At 38.5% G+C, this 18,774-nt stretch overlaps 1 protein-coding gene across 2 annotated transcripts in view; it reads right to left on the reverse strand.

The window, feature by feature from the left end:
- necab2 (N-terminal EF-hand calcium binding protein 2) overlaps nucleotides 1-18,774 on the reverse strand; it is a 103,399-nt gene that overhangs the window by 63,569 nt on the left and 21,056 nt on the right. For both annotated transcript variants that reach the window (XM_033968744.2, XM_033968745.2), the window contains exons 3-5: nucleotides 11,233-11,341; nucleotides 5,331-5,356; nucleotides 4,450-4,547 (exon numbers count right to left, since the gene is read on the reverse strand). In XM_033968744.2, coding sequence (XP_033824635.1) covers nucleotides 4,450-4,547; nucleotides 5,331-5,356; nucleotides 11,233-11,341 — 233 coding nt within the window. The remainder of the gene's footprint in view (nucleotides 1-4,449; nucleotides 4,548-5,330; nucleotides 5,357-11,232; nucleotides 11,342-18,774) is intronic.

Genomic DNA, 18,774 nt, shown 5'->3' on the forward strand with positions numbered 1-18,774 from the left:
TGGATCGGTAGGTGAATCCGCCCCGAACGGTACTTTATCAACCAGGCAAAATGGTGCATACTTTATGAACAACCGAAACAAGCCTTAAACAGAAGTTGCACTGGCCACAGATTTATCCTGATGTCATTGTTGTTAATGAGGTCTTGTGGTACATTGGTAAGATGTTGGCGGGTTTACCCATGACACCTCGGCCAGTACGTCTGGTTCTTTAATTTCATCTGAATAATCTCCTAATTTATTTTGTCACTGCGCTCCTCTAGGTTCTAATGAAAAAAGCTTTAGTGGAAAGAGAAAGATTTCCTGTGTACAGTATAAATGTGCTCTCAAGTCTCTCTGAGCCTGCCTCCACTCTGAGCGTAGATCTAATCAATTCTTACTGGCCTCTGAAAAGCCAAAACCCTCTGCTAAAGCTAATATCACGCTCTGTCTTCTAGCTCCGCCCACACCATCTCCACATCTGCAGCACTCTCTCTTTCATCTTTTCATCTCTTTAACTGGAGTATGTACATTTAAACATATAGAGTGTCTCGAATAGCAAAAATGTTAATCCCAAATGTGGAATCAAAGCTAAATCTAACCGAGTTAAGCGGTAACTCTTGTCATTCATCCAATTCTGCATTAAAAGCACTTCTAGTTGGAATCTTTCACATCTCACCAGACCTTTTACTGTTGATGCCTGCAGTAGAAACATTAAGAATATCATGACGTTTGCAATGAACTGAGAATGCCATTGCTCAAGAGAGGAAGTAATTAGTGAGATGCTACGGAGAAGCGCGATACTATTTTACCAAGTGTTTTATTCCACTATCACAGACAGTGCTGAGGCTTAAGCTCTTATTCTTACACTGGGATTAGCTTTCAAACTGTCCACTTAGAGGCTTTGCTGAGCAGCCGATAAGGTTCAGCGCTCCATTAAGACACCACACACCGCAACCAATCTCTCAACCACCAGCAAGCATACATGCGCAGGACACACTACATACGGTCCCAATCACAGTTAGAATGGAGCGCTAAAGGTTACGTAGGATGAGTTTAGGTTTATTGAATAAGTCAGGTAGCTGCATAGTGTCAAACTGAACCATTAAGAGGCCATAATGTTAATTTCTCTATAATATTTTACACAGGAAAACTGATATTGCCGTTTTCCACATGGGTTGAGCACATAAACTGTATAATAGAAGTGGACTAAGGGAGTGTGCTGTCACCCATAGCGTTCAGCTTCAGTCAAATGAAGCTCATCGAGGCTAGCAGTTACAGGGGCCAATTTGGAGTCGAGATCCATATTTGGAATTCCGACCGTGAATATCATGGCAACTAAAAAGATAATCCGGAGCGAGGCTGTTGAAGGTAACATCACTTCCCGCTTAGCAACACTACAATCAAATCTGTTGCTAATGCTAACAGGAGTGATCTCAGGGAAAAAATTGGTCATTGGTTTGGTATTAATGTTCATATGCTGATTTATAGACAAAATAGCCAAATAAAAACACCAGGATCATGTAACACAGAATGATAGGCTCATCATTTTGGTCTTAAAATATGCCTAACAGCAACAGTTAGAGAGAGAAGCTACAGTTTTTCAATAGATAGTGAACTATATATAGCTATGTCCATTTATATATACAGTCTACAGTTGAGCAGGACCTATAAAACTAAACTAATTCAACTGATTTGAAATGGCAAGCTTGTTGAGCAGGAAAGGTACAGTGCTTGCAGTTGCATATTTAATGAGACATTTCTGTTCCTTATTTGTATGTTTTCAACTTACAGCCTGCCTATAGCTTTTTTAGAGGTAAAAGTAGTATCAATAGCGGCATCGTCAGCACCAGATGTAGACCTTTGACTGTTTAATGCCACACCTGGACTCCTACAGTGTCTCCAACTTGGATCTCACACAAATCCTCCGTCAATAAATGACTGGTCAGCAGTGTGAGATCTGCACGTTGACTTTTTCACCTCTTAAGCATCTCTCTCGTGAACACAGCACTGCCCATATATGCTATAATGACATCAGAGGCTGGGCAAGTTGCTTTGTGGGACTCTGAATGTCACAAATCAGCTTGAATAAGAGTGAATGTGGCAGATACAGCGGCCGAACAAGAGGGACACTTGGCTGATTGATTAAACAATAGCTGCTCATTACAGAGGTACAAGCCCGAGGTGGGGAGATAAAGACAGAGCTGCTCACTGGAGATAGACAGAAACAGCACAGTAGGAGAGGGCGATACTGACACAAATGAATTTCAAACTCAATCAATCTCAATATATTTTGGAATTATCTCAGAAGATATTATTATAATCCATCAGAAAAGCACTAGGGCATGCCCGCAAAAGTCTTACCGTTTTAAAAAGGTCTTATAATCACAACTGATCCTCAATTGCCAGTGCCTAAACCTGCATATAAAAGAACATACTGTGGCAGCAGCCAGAGTATGGAACAGCCTCCCTCTACCTGTCAGATCCTCTCAGTCTTTAATGCAGTTTAAGACTAGACTGAAAACCCACCTCTTCTCCCTAGCATTTAATAGTAGCTAGTCAGGATATCTTGGTGTATAGTTTTCTCTGCATATTTGTGTTGAAGCACTATGGACAGCTGAAGTCGTTTTTAAATGAGCTATATAGATGAAATTGAAAATACTGTATATGGACAGGCCATGCCTCCAAAAGCCCAGAACTTCCAAAATACCCTCAGGGGACGCACGAGCTCTGGTTAATGATTGGCTGCAGGTGCAAGGGTTTCAGATCAATCATTTTTACTTTAAACTAACTAAGACTAACCAAAGAAGGTACAGAAAAATCCCATTCTACTCTTATTTTAAACATTAGAAAGCAACAGTTTTTATGAAGTGGTACTCGATATTCAAATTTTGTACATCTCCAAAACAACAACTGCGATATTACAAGAACTTTTAACTTCCTATATGCCTTAGATCCTCTGGCAGTTCCCTGTTAACTGTTCCAAAGTGGAGGCTCTGGACGATGGGTAATTCTGCTTTCTCGGTTCAAGTGCCACAGCTTTGGAACTATCTGCCTGAGGAGATAAGGCTTACGCCATCAGTATCATCTTTTAAATCACTTCTTAAAACTCACTTTTATCATCAGGCCTCTTTATGAATTGTCTTTTTATTTTTAAGTGTGCATCTTTTCTTTTTAGTTCTCCATTTTTTTATCTTCTGGGTGTTTGGTTTTTACTTTTTTTGTGAAGCGCTTTGTAAACTCTGCTTTTTAAAGGTGCTACATAAATAAAGATGATCATATTATTTTATTGATTCTTTGATATACTGTATCTCCCATCTGTAGAACAAGCACAGGCCGGGCTGGAGTATGACTAGTGTGACTGTAGACCAGCTGCTATATATAGCACAAGGCAAAAAGTAGGATAACACATTGGTGCTGCTCAGGCGCTGAATGAGGAGCAGGCTTTGGATGCTGAGCGGAGGAGCCACTGGTCACAGCACAAGGGACTGACTTGACATAGCATTATTCATAGCCCATAGCACAAATATGGTCATAGCACAGTTTACTGGAGCTAGACCAATGCGTGTGCACGAGAACTTTTATATCCACATCTGCACTGCACTATTTATCATCAGCCTGTCATGTACGCTATAGTTCTACACACAAAAAGGACAGGGGGGTCTAAGCTTTCTGTATGACTTATTGTATGTATTCCACTGTCCGTTAAAACAAAGGATGTAACGGTGCTGCATCTTTCTAGGAGGACAGCAATGGTGTAGTACATCTTTAACATTTATGGACACAAGTTTTATGATAGTGCTTTTTCCTGCAATCAAATAAAACCGTCCATGCATCTAGTAATAAACTATAACACAGCGATTTTTTTTTGATCAACCACAATATAAAACACCTAATATAAACTTCAGACGGGGAAGGCTGAAGGACACACATTCATTGTATCAAAATGTTGAATCCTGCTCTTGACGTGAACATCATTGGTTGAGGTTGGCGTGTGTGATTAAAGCTCTCATAAATGAATGCTGTTGGTGTGTCCTTGGGCAAGACAAAACGCACACTCGCTCCCAGTGTCTGCGTACACTGGTGGATGAATGTGTGTGTTAACGGGTGAGTGGTTCCTTGATGTAAAGCACTTTGAGTGGCTTGAAGGTGGAAAAAACGCTATATGAAAATGCGACCATTTACCATTCTGTTGTCCATTATAAGAAAAGGATGTGACAGAGCTGAGTGCATGTTGGTAGGAGGACAGCAATGGTGTAGTAAATGTGGGCAAAAGTTTTCTAGTGGTGCTTTCAGATAAAACATGTATCTGGTGATAAACACATATCACAGTGATTTTTTGATCAACCACAATATAAAACACCTTGATATAAACTGGTTCAATGATTCATTCTACTAGAAGGTGAGTTCATTGTATAAAAAATGTTGAATATAATGTCTTTAAACAGATAATAAAGTTTAGTGTTGGCATACCTTCTTGGTGAAGTCCATAGCTTTAAGGATGGAAAGGTTGAGCGTTTCCAGTGAGGCCAGGACCCCTTCATATTCTCCCATGTGCTTGGCAAAATAGTCTGCACACATACAACACAGACAAGCACATCTCATTCACTGATTTAGTTTTATAAATCACACAATATACTTGAAAAATGAAGAATAAAGGTACAGAGAAATATATTCAATACTAGTGAAAGGAGGGCAGAAATGAGAGCTGAGCTAAAACGCCTTTCAAAGAATCGTAAAGGTTTCCTCAAAAGAAAAGCTGGACCTTGAGATTTCTTTTCAACAAGCGATGCATATGCCACTCTCATTGCAGACTGTAGGCTACAAAAAAATCCCATTAACTTGCATGTAGGCCTGTCACGAGAATTACTATATCGACTTATACTTATATACTTCAATATATGATAGATGGAACAATGCTTTTGGGGGTGTCAGTATTTATCGTGGGTACTTTTGCTTTGCAGTAGGACTTTTTTTTTTTTTTTTGCAATATAAGATTTGAGCTGTAGAGGGTTGAATAAATAACTTCTATGATTCATTATAAATAAATACTAACTACTTAAGTGTTGTATTCTGCTAGCAGTTTTTTGGGGGGTGCTTTGTAATTTGGTTTCAATATTATCATTTATCGTCTATATTTACTTAAGCAATACATTGAACTTCAAAATTTGTTGTGACAAGGCTACTTACATGGGTGTCCAACTATAAAAAGTCATAAATGTGGTTATAGATTTATTTTTTTTGGTCAAGAAACGACAGTGAATTTACTTAATATCACAATATCGAATGTGTACTCATGAACCCATATATGCCATGTACGCCAAAGTTTGTATGAGAGTGTGCGTTGTACTTACCACAGAGTTCCTTGGTGTCAACATTACTATTGCATCAAAGACGACGAGCAGCAGAGAGAGAGAAGGGAAGAAGGGAGAAGAAGAAGAGGGGAGAAGGGGCGGACAGGAGCAGGGTCAGAGGCACATGAGAAGACTGTTTGCATGCTGTTACACCTCAACATTCATAAGTCATGCAGGCTGGATGTGCACTGTTGGCAACTTTAGGAGCTAGAAATCCCCAAAATCACAAGCTCATAACAGGGTTGTGCAATTCATTTAGTTTTAATCAAAATCGAATAACTAATGATCGGCTTAGGTCTTTTTAATCAAGCGGTGCACAGCCAATCTTCTGCCAGTAAAAGCTGGTTTTACTGGCAGTATTACTTGGTTTGGAGCAGTTTTTGTATTTTTATTTTTTTTATATCTTTTCTTTTTATGGCAGCTATTGAAGGAGACATATTGTACTTGAGCATGCAATCTAGTTATAATCTACAATACCTGTGGATCATTATATTAATCTAAACTGACTTAATAAAAACAAGTCCGCTTCAACAACGTGAAGTTGTCGGCCCGTCGTGTGAATAGCTGCGCATCACACTAGCGAGTAGCAGATTTGTTAACATTTGTACCAAAATGACTACACAACACTGCCGAATCCAAATCACCGACTAAGAAAATAAAATTGGAGAACGAAGTAAGAAAAGAGCAGCAGCCATATGCCAGTAGTGGTGAAAACAGGGGTTGATCTGCAATATGGCATCTTGAAAATAAGCAATTAAAGGTTGCTCAAACATGCACAAATCACTCTAAATGCAACTTTGAAAGGGTAAATGAGAAGTGTAACCAACTTTAAGATGGTTAAAGGGTCTGAAAAGTTGATTTTGCATAATAAATCTGCTTTAATAATCTATCTTGTCTATCTATTTGTCTTCTGGAAATTAATATTCAAAGCAAGTTTATTTCTTTTAAGACAACGCAAAATTTTATCAAAACTTAGGAAAAAAGATTCATATTAGAATTGCTGTGGTCATATTGCACTAATAGAGTAACATCTGCTAGTAAAACAATTAAGGTCGTCATCAGGCCACTACTGTTCTTTCAAATTACATTTCTCAATGAACCAATCTGAGCTATAGTACATTAGCTCCGAAAAATTGCTGTTTTTGAATTTTGAATGAGAGCTAATGGGGGCTGTGGAGGATGGTTGAGCAGCCGAAGGATCCAGAGGGCTGAGGGGACAGAGCGAGATCCCATCTGTTCATCTGCTTCACAAAAAATGGCCTGTGGACAATGAAATGTGTAAATGAGGAAGAGAGTGATTTGTTTAGGCAAAACACCACTTTACTCCAGGCTTTCCAACCAATTATCCTCCATTACACAACGCCTGTTTAATTCAGATGTAGAGCCATGATCCACAATGGGAATGGAGAAGATGGTTGTACAACATTTTTTTTCAACTCCACCTTTGAGAAGCGATGAGTTGTAGTTTGCTTTGGAATAATACAAGGTGTCCAATAAAGTGTTTACAACTTGAAAACGTTATTTCAAAGTCAGTTGATAAGATATATTTGTTGTATTGTACTCAGCGGTTATAAAAGTTTTTAATCACATTGCAGTTTTGTCAGGCATTCTGTTGATTAAAGAGGCTTCCCTTTAAAGAAACTCCTAAGAAATGGCTACTCCGAGAGAATTCACAATCTGTATCATGGTTTATTGGGACAAAAATCACAGAAACGCAGAGTCAACAAAACTACAAAGTATGGTAAGGTCAACAATAAAGTATGGAAGAGGTCGACCATCTCAAGTACAACAGAACAAATGTAATTAATATATCTCACCAATTGCCTTTGTAATTACATTTCATTTTAAAATTGTAAATACAATTTTAGTAAGTGAACATTTAGTCAAACTAATTCACCAGTTGAAAAATTGTCAGTGTGACAAAGGGTGCCTTTGTCCCTTTAATATCACCTTTTTAATTGAATCATCAAACACACTTGTTAGTTTAAAGATATTTTATTTGGTTAAATGTAGTTAATTCAATTATTTTGTCAATTCAGTTCAATACAGTTATCCACTTACCTGAGTCTCCACATGGTCCAGACAAAAAGGGGGTGTGCCCTATGTCGGCCATTTTTAAAGGCTTGGTTGTGGTCATGGGCTGGACCATGTGGAGGGAGAACTGGTTTAAGTTTGTTTGTTTCTTTTGTATTAATGTATTATGTATTTTGTTTCAATGTTTTAAGTGTTTATAGTTTATTGTGTTAAACACTATTTAGTTAAGGGACTTGGGCCCTGAGAGATGGTTCCATATGAGATATGACTAAAGTTATACCCACAGCACCTGGGAAGAATATGGTGTAGACCGGGGGGAGTTGCTTATTGTGTGGGAGGGTATTTAAGCAGGGCTAATTAGAGATTCGAGAGAGACATCAGTGTAGCCAGGGTACACATGGATTTTCTCCTTAGTTGCTTAATTTCTGTTGCTTTGTTAAGTTGAGCACGGTTATTTTTTTTTGGTAAATATGTATTATTGTTTGTCCATGTTTTACCACAGTGCTTCAAATACATTTTGTCAAAAGCTTCCCCAAAGTCAGGACAAAAAGAATCTGGTTTCAATGTATATATATGTGTTTAAGTCTTTTTTGTAGTGGCATATTTTAAATTAGACCCACGTTTGACATTAAGCCAAAAGTTCTTATTATTCCCGCTGCAAAGATAAGGATTTAAGACCAAGATACATAGCGGGAAAGCTGAATATGTGCTTTAGATGAGATGGGTTGTTGAGAGAGTTGGGGGACAGATAAGTGGCAGATGGAGGGAGGATGAGGTGATGAAAGTGATGGTTTGACAGAAACACAGATAGAGCCTCAGTCTGGTGTAAGGAGGAAATGGAGCTGCCTACACGCCTCAGACGGATCGTGTCCTCCTCATCAATCACACGCTCCAACCTTCACCAAAGCCCACCCCTTTCACCCTGTCACTGCACCCCACAACCTGATGTATGTACGCACTTATTCTGTTAGGACCACCTGCCTCCAGTGCAGCCCCATGACCAATGACTGCCTCATCTCATCCAGGAAACATAACTTTCCCACAGTTTCAGCCAGTTTCCTCCCCTGTCATCCTCTGACAATGGACCAAGTAACTTTTACTGTGGATCAATAAAGTTTTTATGGGTCTAAGTCTAAGTTTGATAGACCAGAAAGTTAGGGGTTGTCCAAAGGCAACCCAAATACAAATTGATACTAAATCTAGAATAATATATATATATATATATATTTGAATGGAAAATTACATAAATAGAGTGAATTTGAACCTTTTCTTTTTAGTTTGAAAGTTGATTTGATCTATATGAGAACTTGTTTAACCACATGACTTTTTTGTTGAACTGTATATATTTAGTTTTTATGATTATTGTGGTTAGGCCTGTCACCATAAATACGTTTTCTCTGTACTAGTGGGAAACTTTTAGTCTCTTTTTTGATCATACATTTTCCCATAATTATACTGTTAAACGTTTTTTGCTGTGTAAGTTCAAACAAGTAGCTTCTAGGATTCACAGTTACTAACTCACCTCTTGCGTGTTTCATTTGTTTGTTGCAGATCATATTTTTAACAATAGAAAAGGCTGAGATCTGTGATTCTACCGTTTTTTAATTAATTTGCTCATCAATATTTGCCTGTGTGACAATATTCCCTCTGTCAGTTTTTTGTGTGTGAGATAATGTTTTATCTCATCACTGGAAGTTTAAAGAGGTCCCACTGCCATAACTCACATTTATTTCAGAGTGTCTAACATCGATGGGACAGCGCTGCAGTTCTGCCGCACTGATTTAACTAACAGATCTCCATAATGAGTGAGCCCGCTGCAGGATTTATATTGAACCTAATTCAATCTATTCTGCAGCCATAAAGGTCAGCTTTTGTTCTGCTCCATTCATTTTATCACCACAGGATTCGGAGGGTTGTTTAAATGACTGAGACAGGGCTGTAGGCAACCCACTGTGTCAGCAGCACAGCCCTCGCCATCTCCGTCAGGGAGATCTGATCAGCTGATTAAGGGTCAATAAATGGATGTAATAAGGTCCAATCAGAGAGAGAAAGTATCTGGAAGAGCAGTGGGGAGCCTTGTTTTGTTGTGGATGACTGGCACTGCCCTGCTTACATCCTTACACTAATACAATTAATGTTCTTGTGCTGAAAACGCATAGGGATGTTTATACAGGACATTTACTGGCAGGGTTAAGTCAAATCAAGACAATCGTTACGAGAGGTTATAAATCAAAACTCAATGTTGTGTTTCCTGGTGTTCATTGATCTCTACTTCTAATTCTTAAAAGCTTTTTCCAAAATAGAAAAACATGCAACAGCGTATGACGGTAAATGTTAAAAAAACATATACTGCCTCATGAATATGGAGGTTAATAGCAGTGGTGGAACGCAACGAAGTGAAAGCAGTAAAGTACTGTACTTAAGTAAATTTTATCATGGATACTTTTTACTTTTACTTCACTACAATTGAGAGCAGGTATCTGTACTTTCTTCTACACCATATTTTTGAACTGAACTGAAAAGTAAAGTATTTTTTTATTATTGTTTGAGACTTGCTGAAAAGGCTGAGGGGTTTGAGAAAACAAAAATATACAAGTAAAAAGCTAGGGGAAAAACAAACAAACTTATCAATTAATTTGTTTCTATTTAAGTACTTTTACTTAAGAAGATTTTGTCATTGATACTTTTACTTGAGTACTTCTTCTCCCAGATCTGTACTTTTACTTAAGCAACAAACTTCAGTACTTCTTCCACCATTGATTAATAATAATATCTACTGAGTACAGCCCACACTGTTTGGTAATGAGATGAAATGTCTATAATAAATAAATAAAAGATGAAAAAGTTTGGACTTGGCCCTTGAAAGTACAAACATGAAACAGGCTGCTTTTGTTTTGGAGTCGCTCCTTCACATAAAGAGCCCTGGTTTAGATGGAGCCTTCACAGCTGCAGTATAATTTGCATGCATTTTAAATAAGTGTGCACAAACTCTGTCAAATAATGGAGACGCATAGTAGCTCTTGAGGCTGTGAGCAGGAAAACAGCTGCTGCTCTTTTCCATAATCGATTCTGTGGATGTGATGAAGAACTAAAGCCACACATCCACATTACCGGTACTTGGCTTGCACAATACATCGCAATTGAAAAATCCTGTTGTACCTGTAGTTTAGACCTTTACACACGTTATGAAATGCATGTGATTTTTATCTTATTTATCGGTTCATATTACCATCTTCTCAAATATTAATGCTTCTGGAGTTGTTTGCAGTGTACACTTTAAACAGAATGAAACTTTTTAAAGTGGGACTAAACACCTAAACTCCGCCCACAACCACATTTCAAATAGAACTGGGCTGTACCTGGAGGACTAAAGAAAAAAAGTGATGGAGGAAGAGGGGGCATAAGGGTCGAGGAGGTATAAGAACAGTGTGATTGGTCTAACAGGTATCCACACTTCAAACTCCACCCCTGCAGCCAGGTGTTTGTTTTGGGAAACACCTGGCTGTGAGCTGGGCAGTCATTTGTGATGTCACCAACTACTTGAAATTGCACAGAGGCAGCAAACAGAAAACTGCAAATTTACCTAGTTTGCACAAAAGTTGCCAAACATGACTAGGAAGAGTAGAGGATGTTATTAAAACATATTACACACAGTTTAGTAGCACAGAAAAGTTGGTGTTTAGTTCCACTTTAAACATATAATCACGTTCACTATATAGAAAACATTGTAATTTTCTCAAAATTGTGTAGCCCTAACGAGCACTTTCACTTAGCTCATGCAGTACAATGCTACATCACGTTACATCCAGTCCATATAATCTATTCTACAGTACACAGTATGTCTCCAGACTGCACTGCGATTGCTGACCTGGTGTTGTCCGAGTCGATGGTGTGAAACAGTTTCTCCAGCTCCTCCTCGTTCAACGTGCCGTCAGAGAAAAAGGCCTGGAACTCATCCAGAGACAGCTTCCCGTCATCTGCAAACACAAACAAACCCACAATTTCACCAAACACTGTGACGTAAATGACAACAGCCAGCCTTTTCTTTTCAAACCGTCAGGCAGTTGAATCAGCTTCTAGATCTTAAAAATGTCAGTAGAAATGTGAAAAAAGGACATTTTAGATAATCAAGTGTGGCAACATCTGTGGAGTTAACTTGTACTGTATTCACTGGAAAAGCGATGATCATTTTTAATATTTATTTACATCATTTTGGCAATTCAACTTATCAACATCTTGTATTATAATATTTATATAAACTGTAGGGAACATAATCTATTTGAAATGGTGACGTTTTGTTGTATTTTACTGCTAATGTTAACGATAATCTTGTAAAGTAATAGGTATTTTTAGTGTATTTTCACCTGCCCAAGCACTGCAGATGGAAAGCAGCAGTAGCTAAATCTCGTACAGTTTTCTTTTGTAAGATTAATGGATTTGTGCATGGCCCCTGACAAATGCAGAATAAACTAAACTAACATGTTTCCACAAAGTCCGGAGTGACTATGATGGATAACCTCAGTCACTGTCGTTACCGCTTCAAGCCTTCACTTTGTGCTGTGGGAGTCAAAATTACTATTTTCAAACACAAGAAAAACTGTCTACTGTGTTTTCTTTTAGTTTTTTTTTTTTGTGTGCCGTCTCTACAAACAACAACTCAACAGTGTCCAACAGCATTGCCATAATGTGAGTAAATTGGTTTTGCTGTTTGTTGAAGTCTCAGAATCAGAATAATGGCTGTTAGTAGAAGAATTTACAAACTGCAGTAGCGATGGCACATAGTAAAATATGAAAATTGATTGTAGGCCTATCACAATAATTATTTACCTACTTTTACTTGTATAACTGCTTCATTTTCCTGTACTTTTGTAGGCTTTTTGTGATATATTGGTGGTTTTCAGTTTTGTTTGTTGAGCATATTGTTTTCTGAAGTAATACATTACACCTCTAACTTATGAAATAACTGTGGAATAACAAAAGCATTGCACTCGAGCTTAAATCACATAATACAAAATGATACAGGCTCTGGAACATGACATTCAAGTAACAAGTGTGTAGAAAATAGTGCTGTCCATAGTATTAAAAATTGCATATAAACTAGAATACTTTTTTATCAATTCAGAAGAAAACAAACAAACAAAAAAAAAAATCACATATAAATCAATAATCAATAAACTTTTCCTATAACAACTTCGTATTGTCTAGCATTGTGGCATCGTGGCATCAGCGTCAATATCAAGTCTGAAATTTTACTATTACGAGATTACCAGAAAATATCACAAACAGTGACAATGATTAAGGCGTTTTCCTCACTTTGTCTGTTGTAAAACCCAGGATGTACTGTTCTGTTGCCGTACTGTTCTCATAGGCAGTAGTATCCTCCTGACACGTGCGGCTGGTATTTGCCTGTGTCTGACATGTACTCAGACGCTCAGTGTGATCAGTACCTTCTGAGGCTGTGTGAAATCAATGCTGCACAGGCTCAGACTGGCACCGACCCCCAGCTGTATCCTGCTGTCTGCTGCCTCTGTCTCTCACTGCTCTGGGAAGTGCACAGCGCACAGATTATATTACAAAAACAGAAAGATGCTGCAAGGGTCTTATATTGTTGTGAAGCAAGACTTGAGATACGAAACTTTCTTCAGCCTTGTATTCTATCGGACTCAGTAAATGGGGTCAAAAGTGTGGCAGTTTCCCAAGGTACAAAAATGAACAGTTAGCATTATCCTAAAAGGGCCTATGTTATTTAAAAAAGCCACATTAGAAACTTCATACCTAGAGTCGTGTTTCGTTTCATTGAGTAATCCTTTATTATTAGTCTGTCTCCATCTCCAGATCTCAAAATGCTCTATTCCACCTTGTGACGTCATGTAGTGGTAGTTTGCAAGTTACAACTGCTACATTAAGAGATTGGCCATTCTAGGACTGAAATGATCCAAATGATTCTAGTGTATGTAGTTTATAAACACAGTGGAACACTTGCTGTATTAACACATTACATGAGTGTTTTCTGTTGAAGAGAACTCAGCCTAAATATGCAGGATTTGTGCGTTAAATATTTGTGAATGAAACAAAACACAGCTCCAGGTAAGTTTTTGATAAGGAAGCTACATTATAACACTAATTTAAAAATGTAATTATAATATAGAACCTTTAAGCTATACTTGCATACACTGACTTAAATAAAGTTACTGAAAAGCCCCAAAACTTTGAATAAAATACTTCAAAAATGATAAACAGGCTCATGAGTCTTTTGAGCAAATTCCAAAACAGAAAAAAAAAACAATGAAAAAACAAATTAAGGACTCAAAGCTGTATCATATAAAGACTGCACACAGCTAAATCTTAACCATAAGATTTACTTGAGCTTTCAAAAGATCGTAAAGTCCCCATTTCAACTAATCAGCCCTATTACACTTGGCCCAATCAGCCTGGTTTTGTTTCCATCACTCTATTGGATCTGGTACTTTATTCACTGAGAATGCCCACAACAAATCCATGGATTACGCGAGCACTTTGACCACGCACCACTAGTATTCTGTTTAGTACTCGGTTAGAACCCTGGCCGGACAGGAACTGTAAAAAGTACCAATAAAGCAGGGTCAAAGGTTCTACTCCAAACAGGGGTGGTGTTTAATAGAGTACAAAAAAGCTAATGGAAAAGGGGTTATGCTGTCTGAAACCATCAATGTGCCATGTAAAGTGCACCACAAAGGGGGCTACTGTCTTTAAAGTATGCTCTTGCTGTTATGCTTGAGTGTCTGTCTTCACCACATGATGCAGAGCTACATATAAAATATTAATTCCACTACCCTCAAACTCTTTGTCCTTGAGAGTGGCAGGCTGCAGCAGGGTGAGGGATGGGGCCACTGCAGAGAGCTATGAAACAACACTGACAAACTAACAGGACAAAGCAAAGGCTACACCCAAATCAGGCTCTCCTCTGGGGGCGTCTCTGCTCAGGGACAGTGGCAGGGCTGGAGAGACAGTAGATTAATAAGAGAATCAATTATTATGAAGCCTGGAGCTAACAAAGGCGAGGCGTAATTTTTTCCAGTGGATCATCTGTCATGTGCTGTCTTCATGTGATTTTAATATTTTTGTCTGGAATGTTCCACAGTATGGCATTACCCTTATCTGTTTTCATCACACCTTTGGGGCATGATACAAATCAAACTGTAAGAATGCATGTTTTTCAAGGTGTTTTTCAGCATAAATAAGCATTCCAGGTAAAGCAGCAACATCTCCATGAAACAAGCAGAAGAAAGACCCTCCACCAGAAAAGTTACATAGTGCACCTTTAATACAGTATATTTAGTAATGCTGTAGAGATTCCAATATTTTGCAGAACTGTTTGAGTTGTTTCTGTTGAGATTGTTTTGGTCTAATATAGTTCACAAAATCAAAGTGGCAACAAACAAGCCAGGGCAAAGTTCAAAATCACAGTTTTTTGACAAGTCGACTATTTCCTCTCTATAGCTGCCTTCATCTCCATTTCTGCAGAGCTCTGACTCGCATATGCTGATGCCACTGTGCCATGTTGATTTCATCATGTAGTCCCTCTGCTCTGCCTTTACAATCTTATTTCCCTAGGCTTAACCTTTTACAATGGGAGGCACTTTCCCACTTGATAACACCATGCAGATCATGTCTACTACTGAAGCTGACCCTATAGATATTATAGTGAATAATATTAGTGCATGAGAAAAGGAACAAAGACCTGGACAAGAATATAGTTACTTTGTATTGATATTGTGCAGAATAAACTTAGCCTGGCAAGTTTAAACACAGAATGATGCATTTTCTGTACATATCAGTCTGGTCACCACTCCCTCTGTCACTCCTCGAGCTAGATTCAAACACTACTGTACAATCACATAAATTAACTTTAGTGAAACAAATTAAATTATTGCTTGCACAGGCTCACATCTTTGTAAAGTATTGAAGTAGAGAGTGTTCATGATCCCAGACAACAAAAAAAACTACCCATCACTGATTGAAACTGTGACCTATTGTTACTTTGAGGTACATTTTCTCTGATGGATAGGCATTTGATCCATCCCTTTTAGAACAATAACACAACAGTTTTAATGGAGCTGTGACCCAATTAACCATGTGAGACCCACATTAGCACAACCAGCAACACATGGACGCCAGAGCTAACCTAGTTTCTAAGAAGCATAGCCCGGATGAAGTCCACCTCTCTCAGCCTCTATGGGCCCTGGCATGCATAGTGTATGAAGCCTGCTGCATGTGAGCGATGTATTGTGCCTCTCCCCTGTTCCTCGTATGGAAAATCGTCTTTGTGCCTTTTTACATAATGGTACCCTACTGAAAAGCAACCGTGAAGCATTTTAACTGCTTCCTGTTATCTGAATCCAGAGCGCACCAGCTCCCTCTGCACCCCATTACAGAATGTACAGTATATTCACGTCGAGAGAAGCCGTGAGTGCTGGTGACAGAACAGACTTCAGTTCAAGTGCCTCCAAATTACACTGTTCTTCTGAGTCTATTGTAATCTATAAAAGAGTCTTCTCAGGATCTGATATGAATAGTGGGGGGAAAGGGCTGCAGGCTTGGTGGCTAAAAAGTGTAATATAATGTGGATCAGGCCCAATCCTTAAAACCAATTTCAACACCACACCTTAAAATAACATTTTTTACAATGTAATTTTCAACTCAAAATAGTACACTGCCTGGAAAAAAGAGTAATTTTTCACCAAGATCTTGCATTGATGATGGTAGAGTCTGACCGCTGCACAAAGCCTTCTCCAGCACATCCCAAAGATTCTCAAAGGGGTTAAGGTCTGGACTCTGTGGTGGACAATCCATGTGTGAAAATGATGTCTCATGCTCCCTGAACCACTCTTTCACAATTTGAGCCCGATGAATCCTGGCATTGCCATCTTGGAATATCACCGTGCCATCAGGGAAGAAAAAATCCACTGATGGAATAACCTGGTCATTCAGTATATTAAGGTGTCAGTTGACCTCATTCTTTGAGCACAACCCGTTGCTGAACCTAGACCTGACCAACTGCAACAACCCCAACATATTTCCTTAGTTAAATCCAGGTGGTGACTTTTTTTTTGGCAGTGTAGTTTGGGTGGTATCAAATTATATTATACCTGTTTGTAGTGGATATTTTTTAACAACCCTTGTGTACAGTAAAATGGTAAATGGCCACAATGGACAAACACTCAAGAAAAACAAACACACCAGCTGAGGTACTGCTCATATATAGAATCATTTCTGAAGTGCTATAAGAAATCAATAAACATGCAGTCAAATACAGATGACTCCAGTGACATCACCAAGACCAATACCAAGACCAATCAATAACATGCTTCCAGTTTCATGAGCACCATAGTTTAACACATTTATGTGTATTAAAATCTATACCCAGATACTAATTGATATTAAAACTAGCATAAAAATTAGATACACATTTGTACAGGTCTTGATAAAACATATGATAACATTGAGAAAACTAATACAATTTTGGTATCAAGTATTGATCTTTTTCTTAGAGATGAAATTGAGTTTGAAATATTTGCCTCATCCCAGTACTACATGCAAGTCTTAGACCTACTTTGTCAAAGGGGAGAAAACAATCATGAGTGCGTCTCCTCTAATGCGAGTGGCATAATGACGACATGAAGTCAAAGCTGATTCAGTGGCAGAGAAAGTGATGGCACAAGTTTTAATTGGATTGGACCTTGACAATGTTGTGCTGGAGTGAATAGATGCTGCTGAGTGGTTTGTGAAATATTCTTTTCCACTTCAGCAGTCTCATTGTACAAGCCAGCTGTCACTGATACGTGCGCATGGGCCTTTTAACTTAACAAACAACTGTGTTTTATTAACACTTTTGCGCACTATACAAATAAACATTGTGAATGCTTCTACATTGGCAGTGGACATTACAAGTAATGAGACCAAAGCCTGAGACTTCACTTGACTTGGTGCATTAAAGCGTATCATCAAAGAGTCTGAATTAATTTGCACGTTTTAATCTAGCAGCAGAATGTCATTAGCAACACTGAAATGAAAAGGTAAAATTAATACTGAAAATGTGACCAGTATATTATTATTTGAAGATAAGCAAAGTATAAAACGTATTAAAAAAGAGAGCAATAAACCAACCGAGTTTAATCACCCTATAAGACTGAAAGGATGTCTGTCTCCATAGTGGATAGGGATGTTTACAGTGTGGGGGGAGTGTCTGTCTCCATGGTGGACAGACCCATTTACAGTGTGTGGGGGGAGTGTCAGTCTCCGTGGTGGACAGGGCTGTTTACAGTGTGTGTGTGTGTGTGTGTGTGGGGGGGGGGGGGGGGGGGGGGGGGGGTATCTGTCTCCATAGTGGACAGGGGCATATACTGTGTGTGGGGTGAGTGTCTGTCTCCTTGGTGGACAGAGCCGTTTATAATGTGGTAGGAGCCCTGTGCGAGTGGCTTCTTCCCAAAATTGTGAGACGCTTTTTCCTGTTTATGATCATCCACATCTATGCAACAATCTATGTCACAAGTAACAATCTACAATATGGCACAATATTAGTGATATGTCCAGGAAACACCGAGACTCTAAAGAAATAGTCCACATTAACATCATCTTATTTCACTGTTGTTTAAAAAGGCACTTTAGTCACAAATGTCATTATTCCTCTAAATAACTGTTGCGACACTGTAGTGGTAAGTCCTCACTAAGCAATGGACTAGCGCCTGGTGGAGCCCTGTGCATTCGTTCACTGTATCTATGCCAGGACACTTCTGACTAGGACTGTTAGTGCCTAAAGACATGTACTACCGATCAATTAGCTGACTAAAAACTAAACTCTCAAAACTATTACGCATCTCCATGTATCTGACCCCAACTGCACTAACAAGACTACACCTGCATGGGAATATCTGCAAAAACAACAATTTATGCAGAATAAAGTACTGGGAAAGTATTTATATTCACTTTTTACATATAAATATAGGGATGCACTAATGTGATTCTGGTATCAAATATTGGAGAGACTGAAAAAAAATTTGTGGATTGCGTTTTGGTTGCATGCAGTTAAGTCAATATCCTCGTTGGGCCTTTAACTCGATGTAACAAGACGGTTTACAGGCTGATTTTAGCCTAGAACTTTTACTCATAAAAACTAGTTCATCCGTTATTTAAAGGATAAATAAGACAATTAGCACAAATAACACAATTAACAAATGTTCAGCTAACTCACGCAACTTCTCCTTTCTGCTGTTGTCTGGTATAAATCCTTATAATCTAAATAAAATCATTAGTAGACCAATCAACCAAACGATTAAAAAACTACAGCGCTAAACTTTACTTCTGGATTCTGTAAGAAATACTGAGGAAGGAAGTTAAAACGGGCAATCATTAAATCAATATAATAAGCTCT

Source organism: Periophthalmus magnuspinnatus, chromosome 6 (assembly GCF_009829125.3).
Source record: "Periophthalmus magnuspinnatus isolate fPerMag1 chromosome 6, fPerMag1.2.pri, whole genome shotgun sequence".
Lineage (NCBI taxonomy): Eukaryota > Metazoa > Chordata > Actinopteri > Gobiiformes > Gobiidae > Periophthalmus > Periophthalmus magnuspinnatus.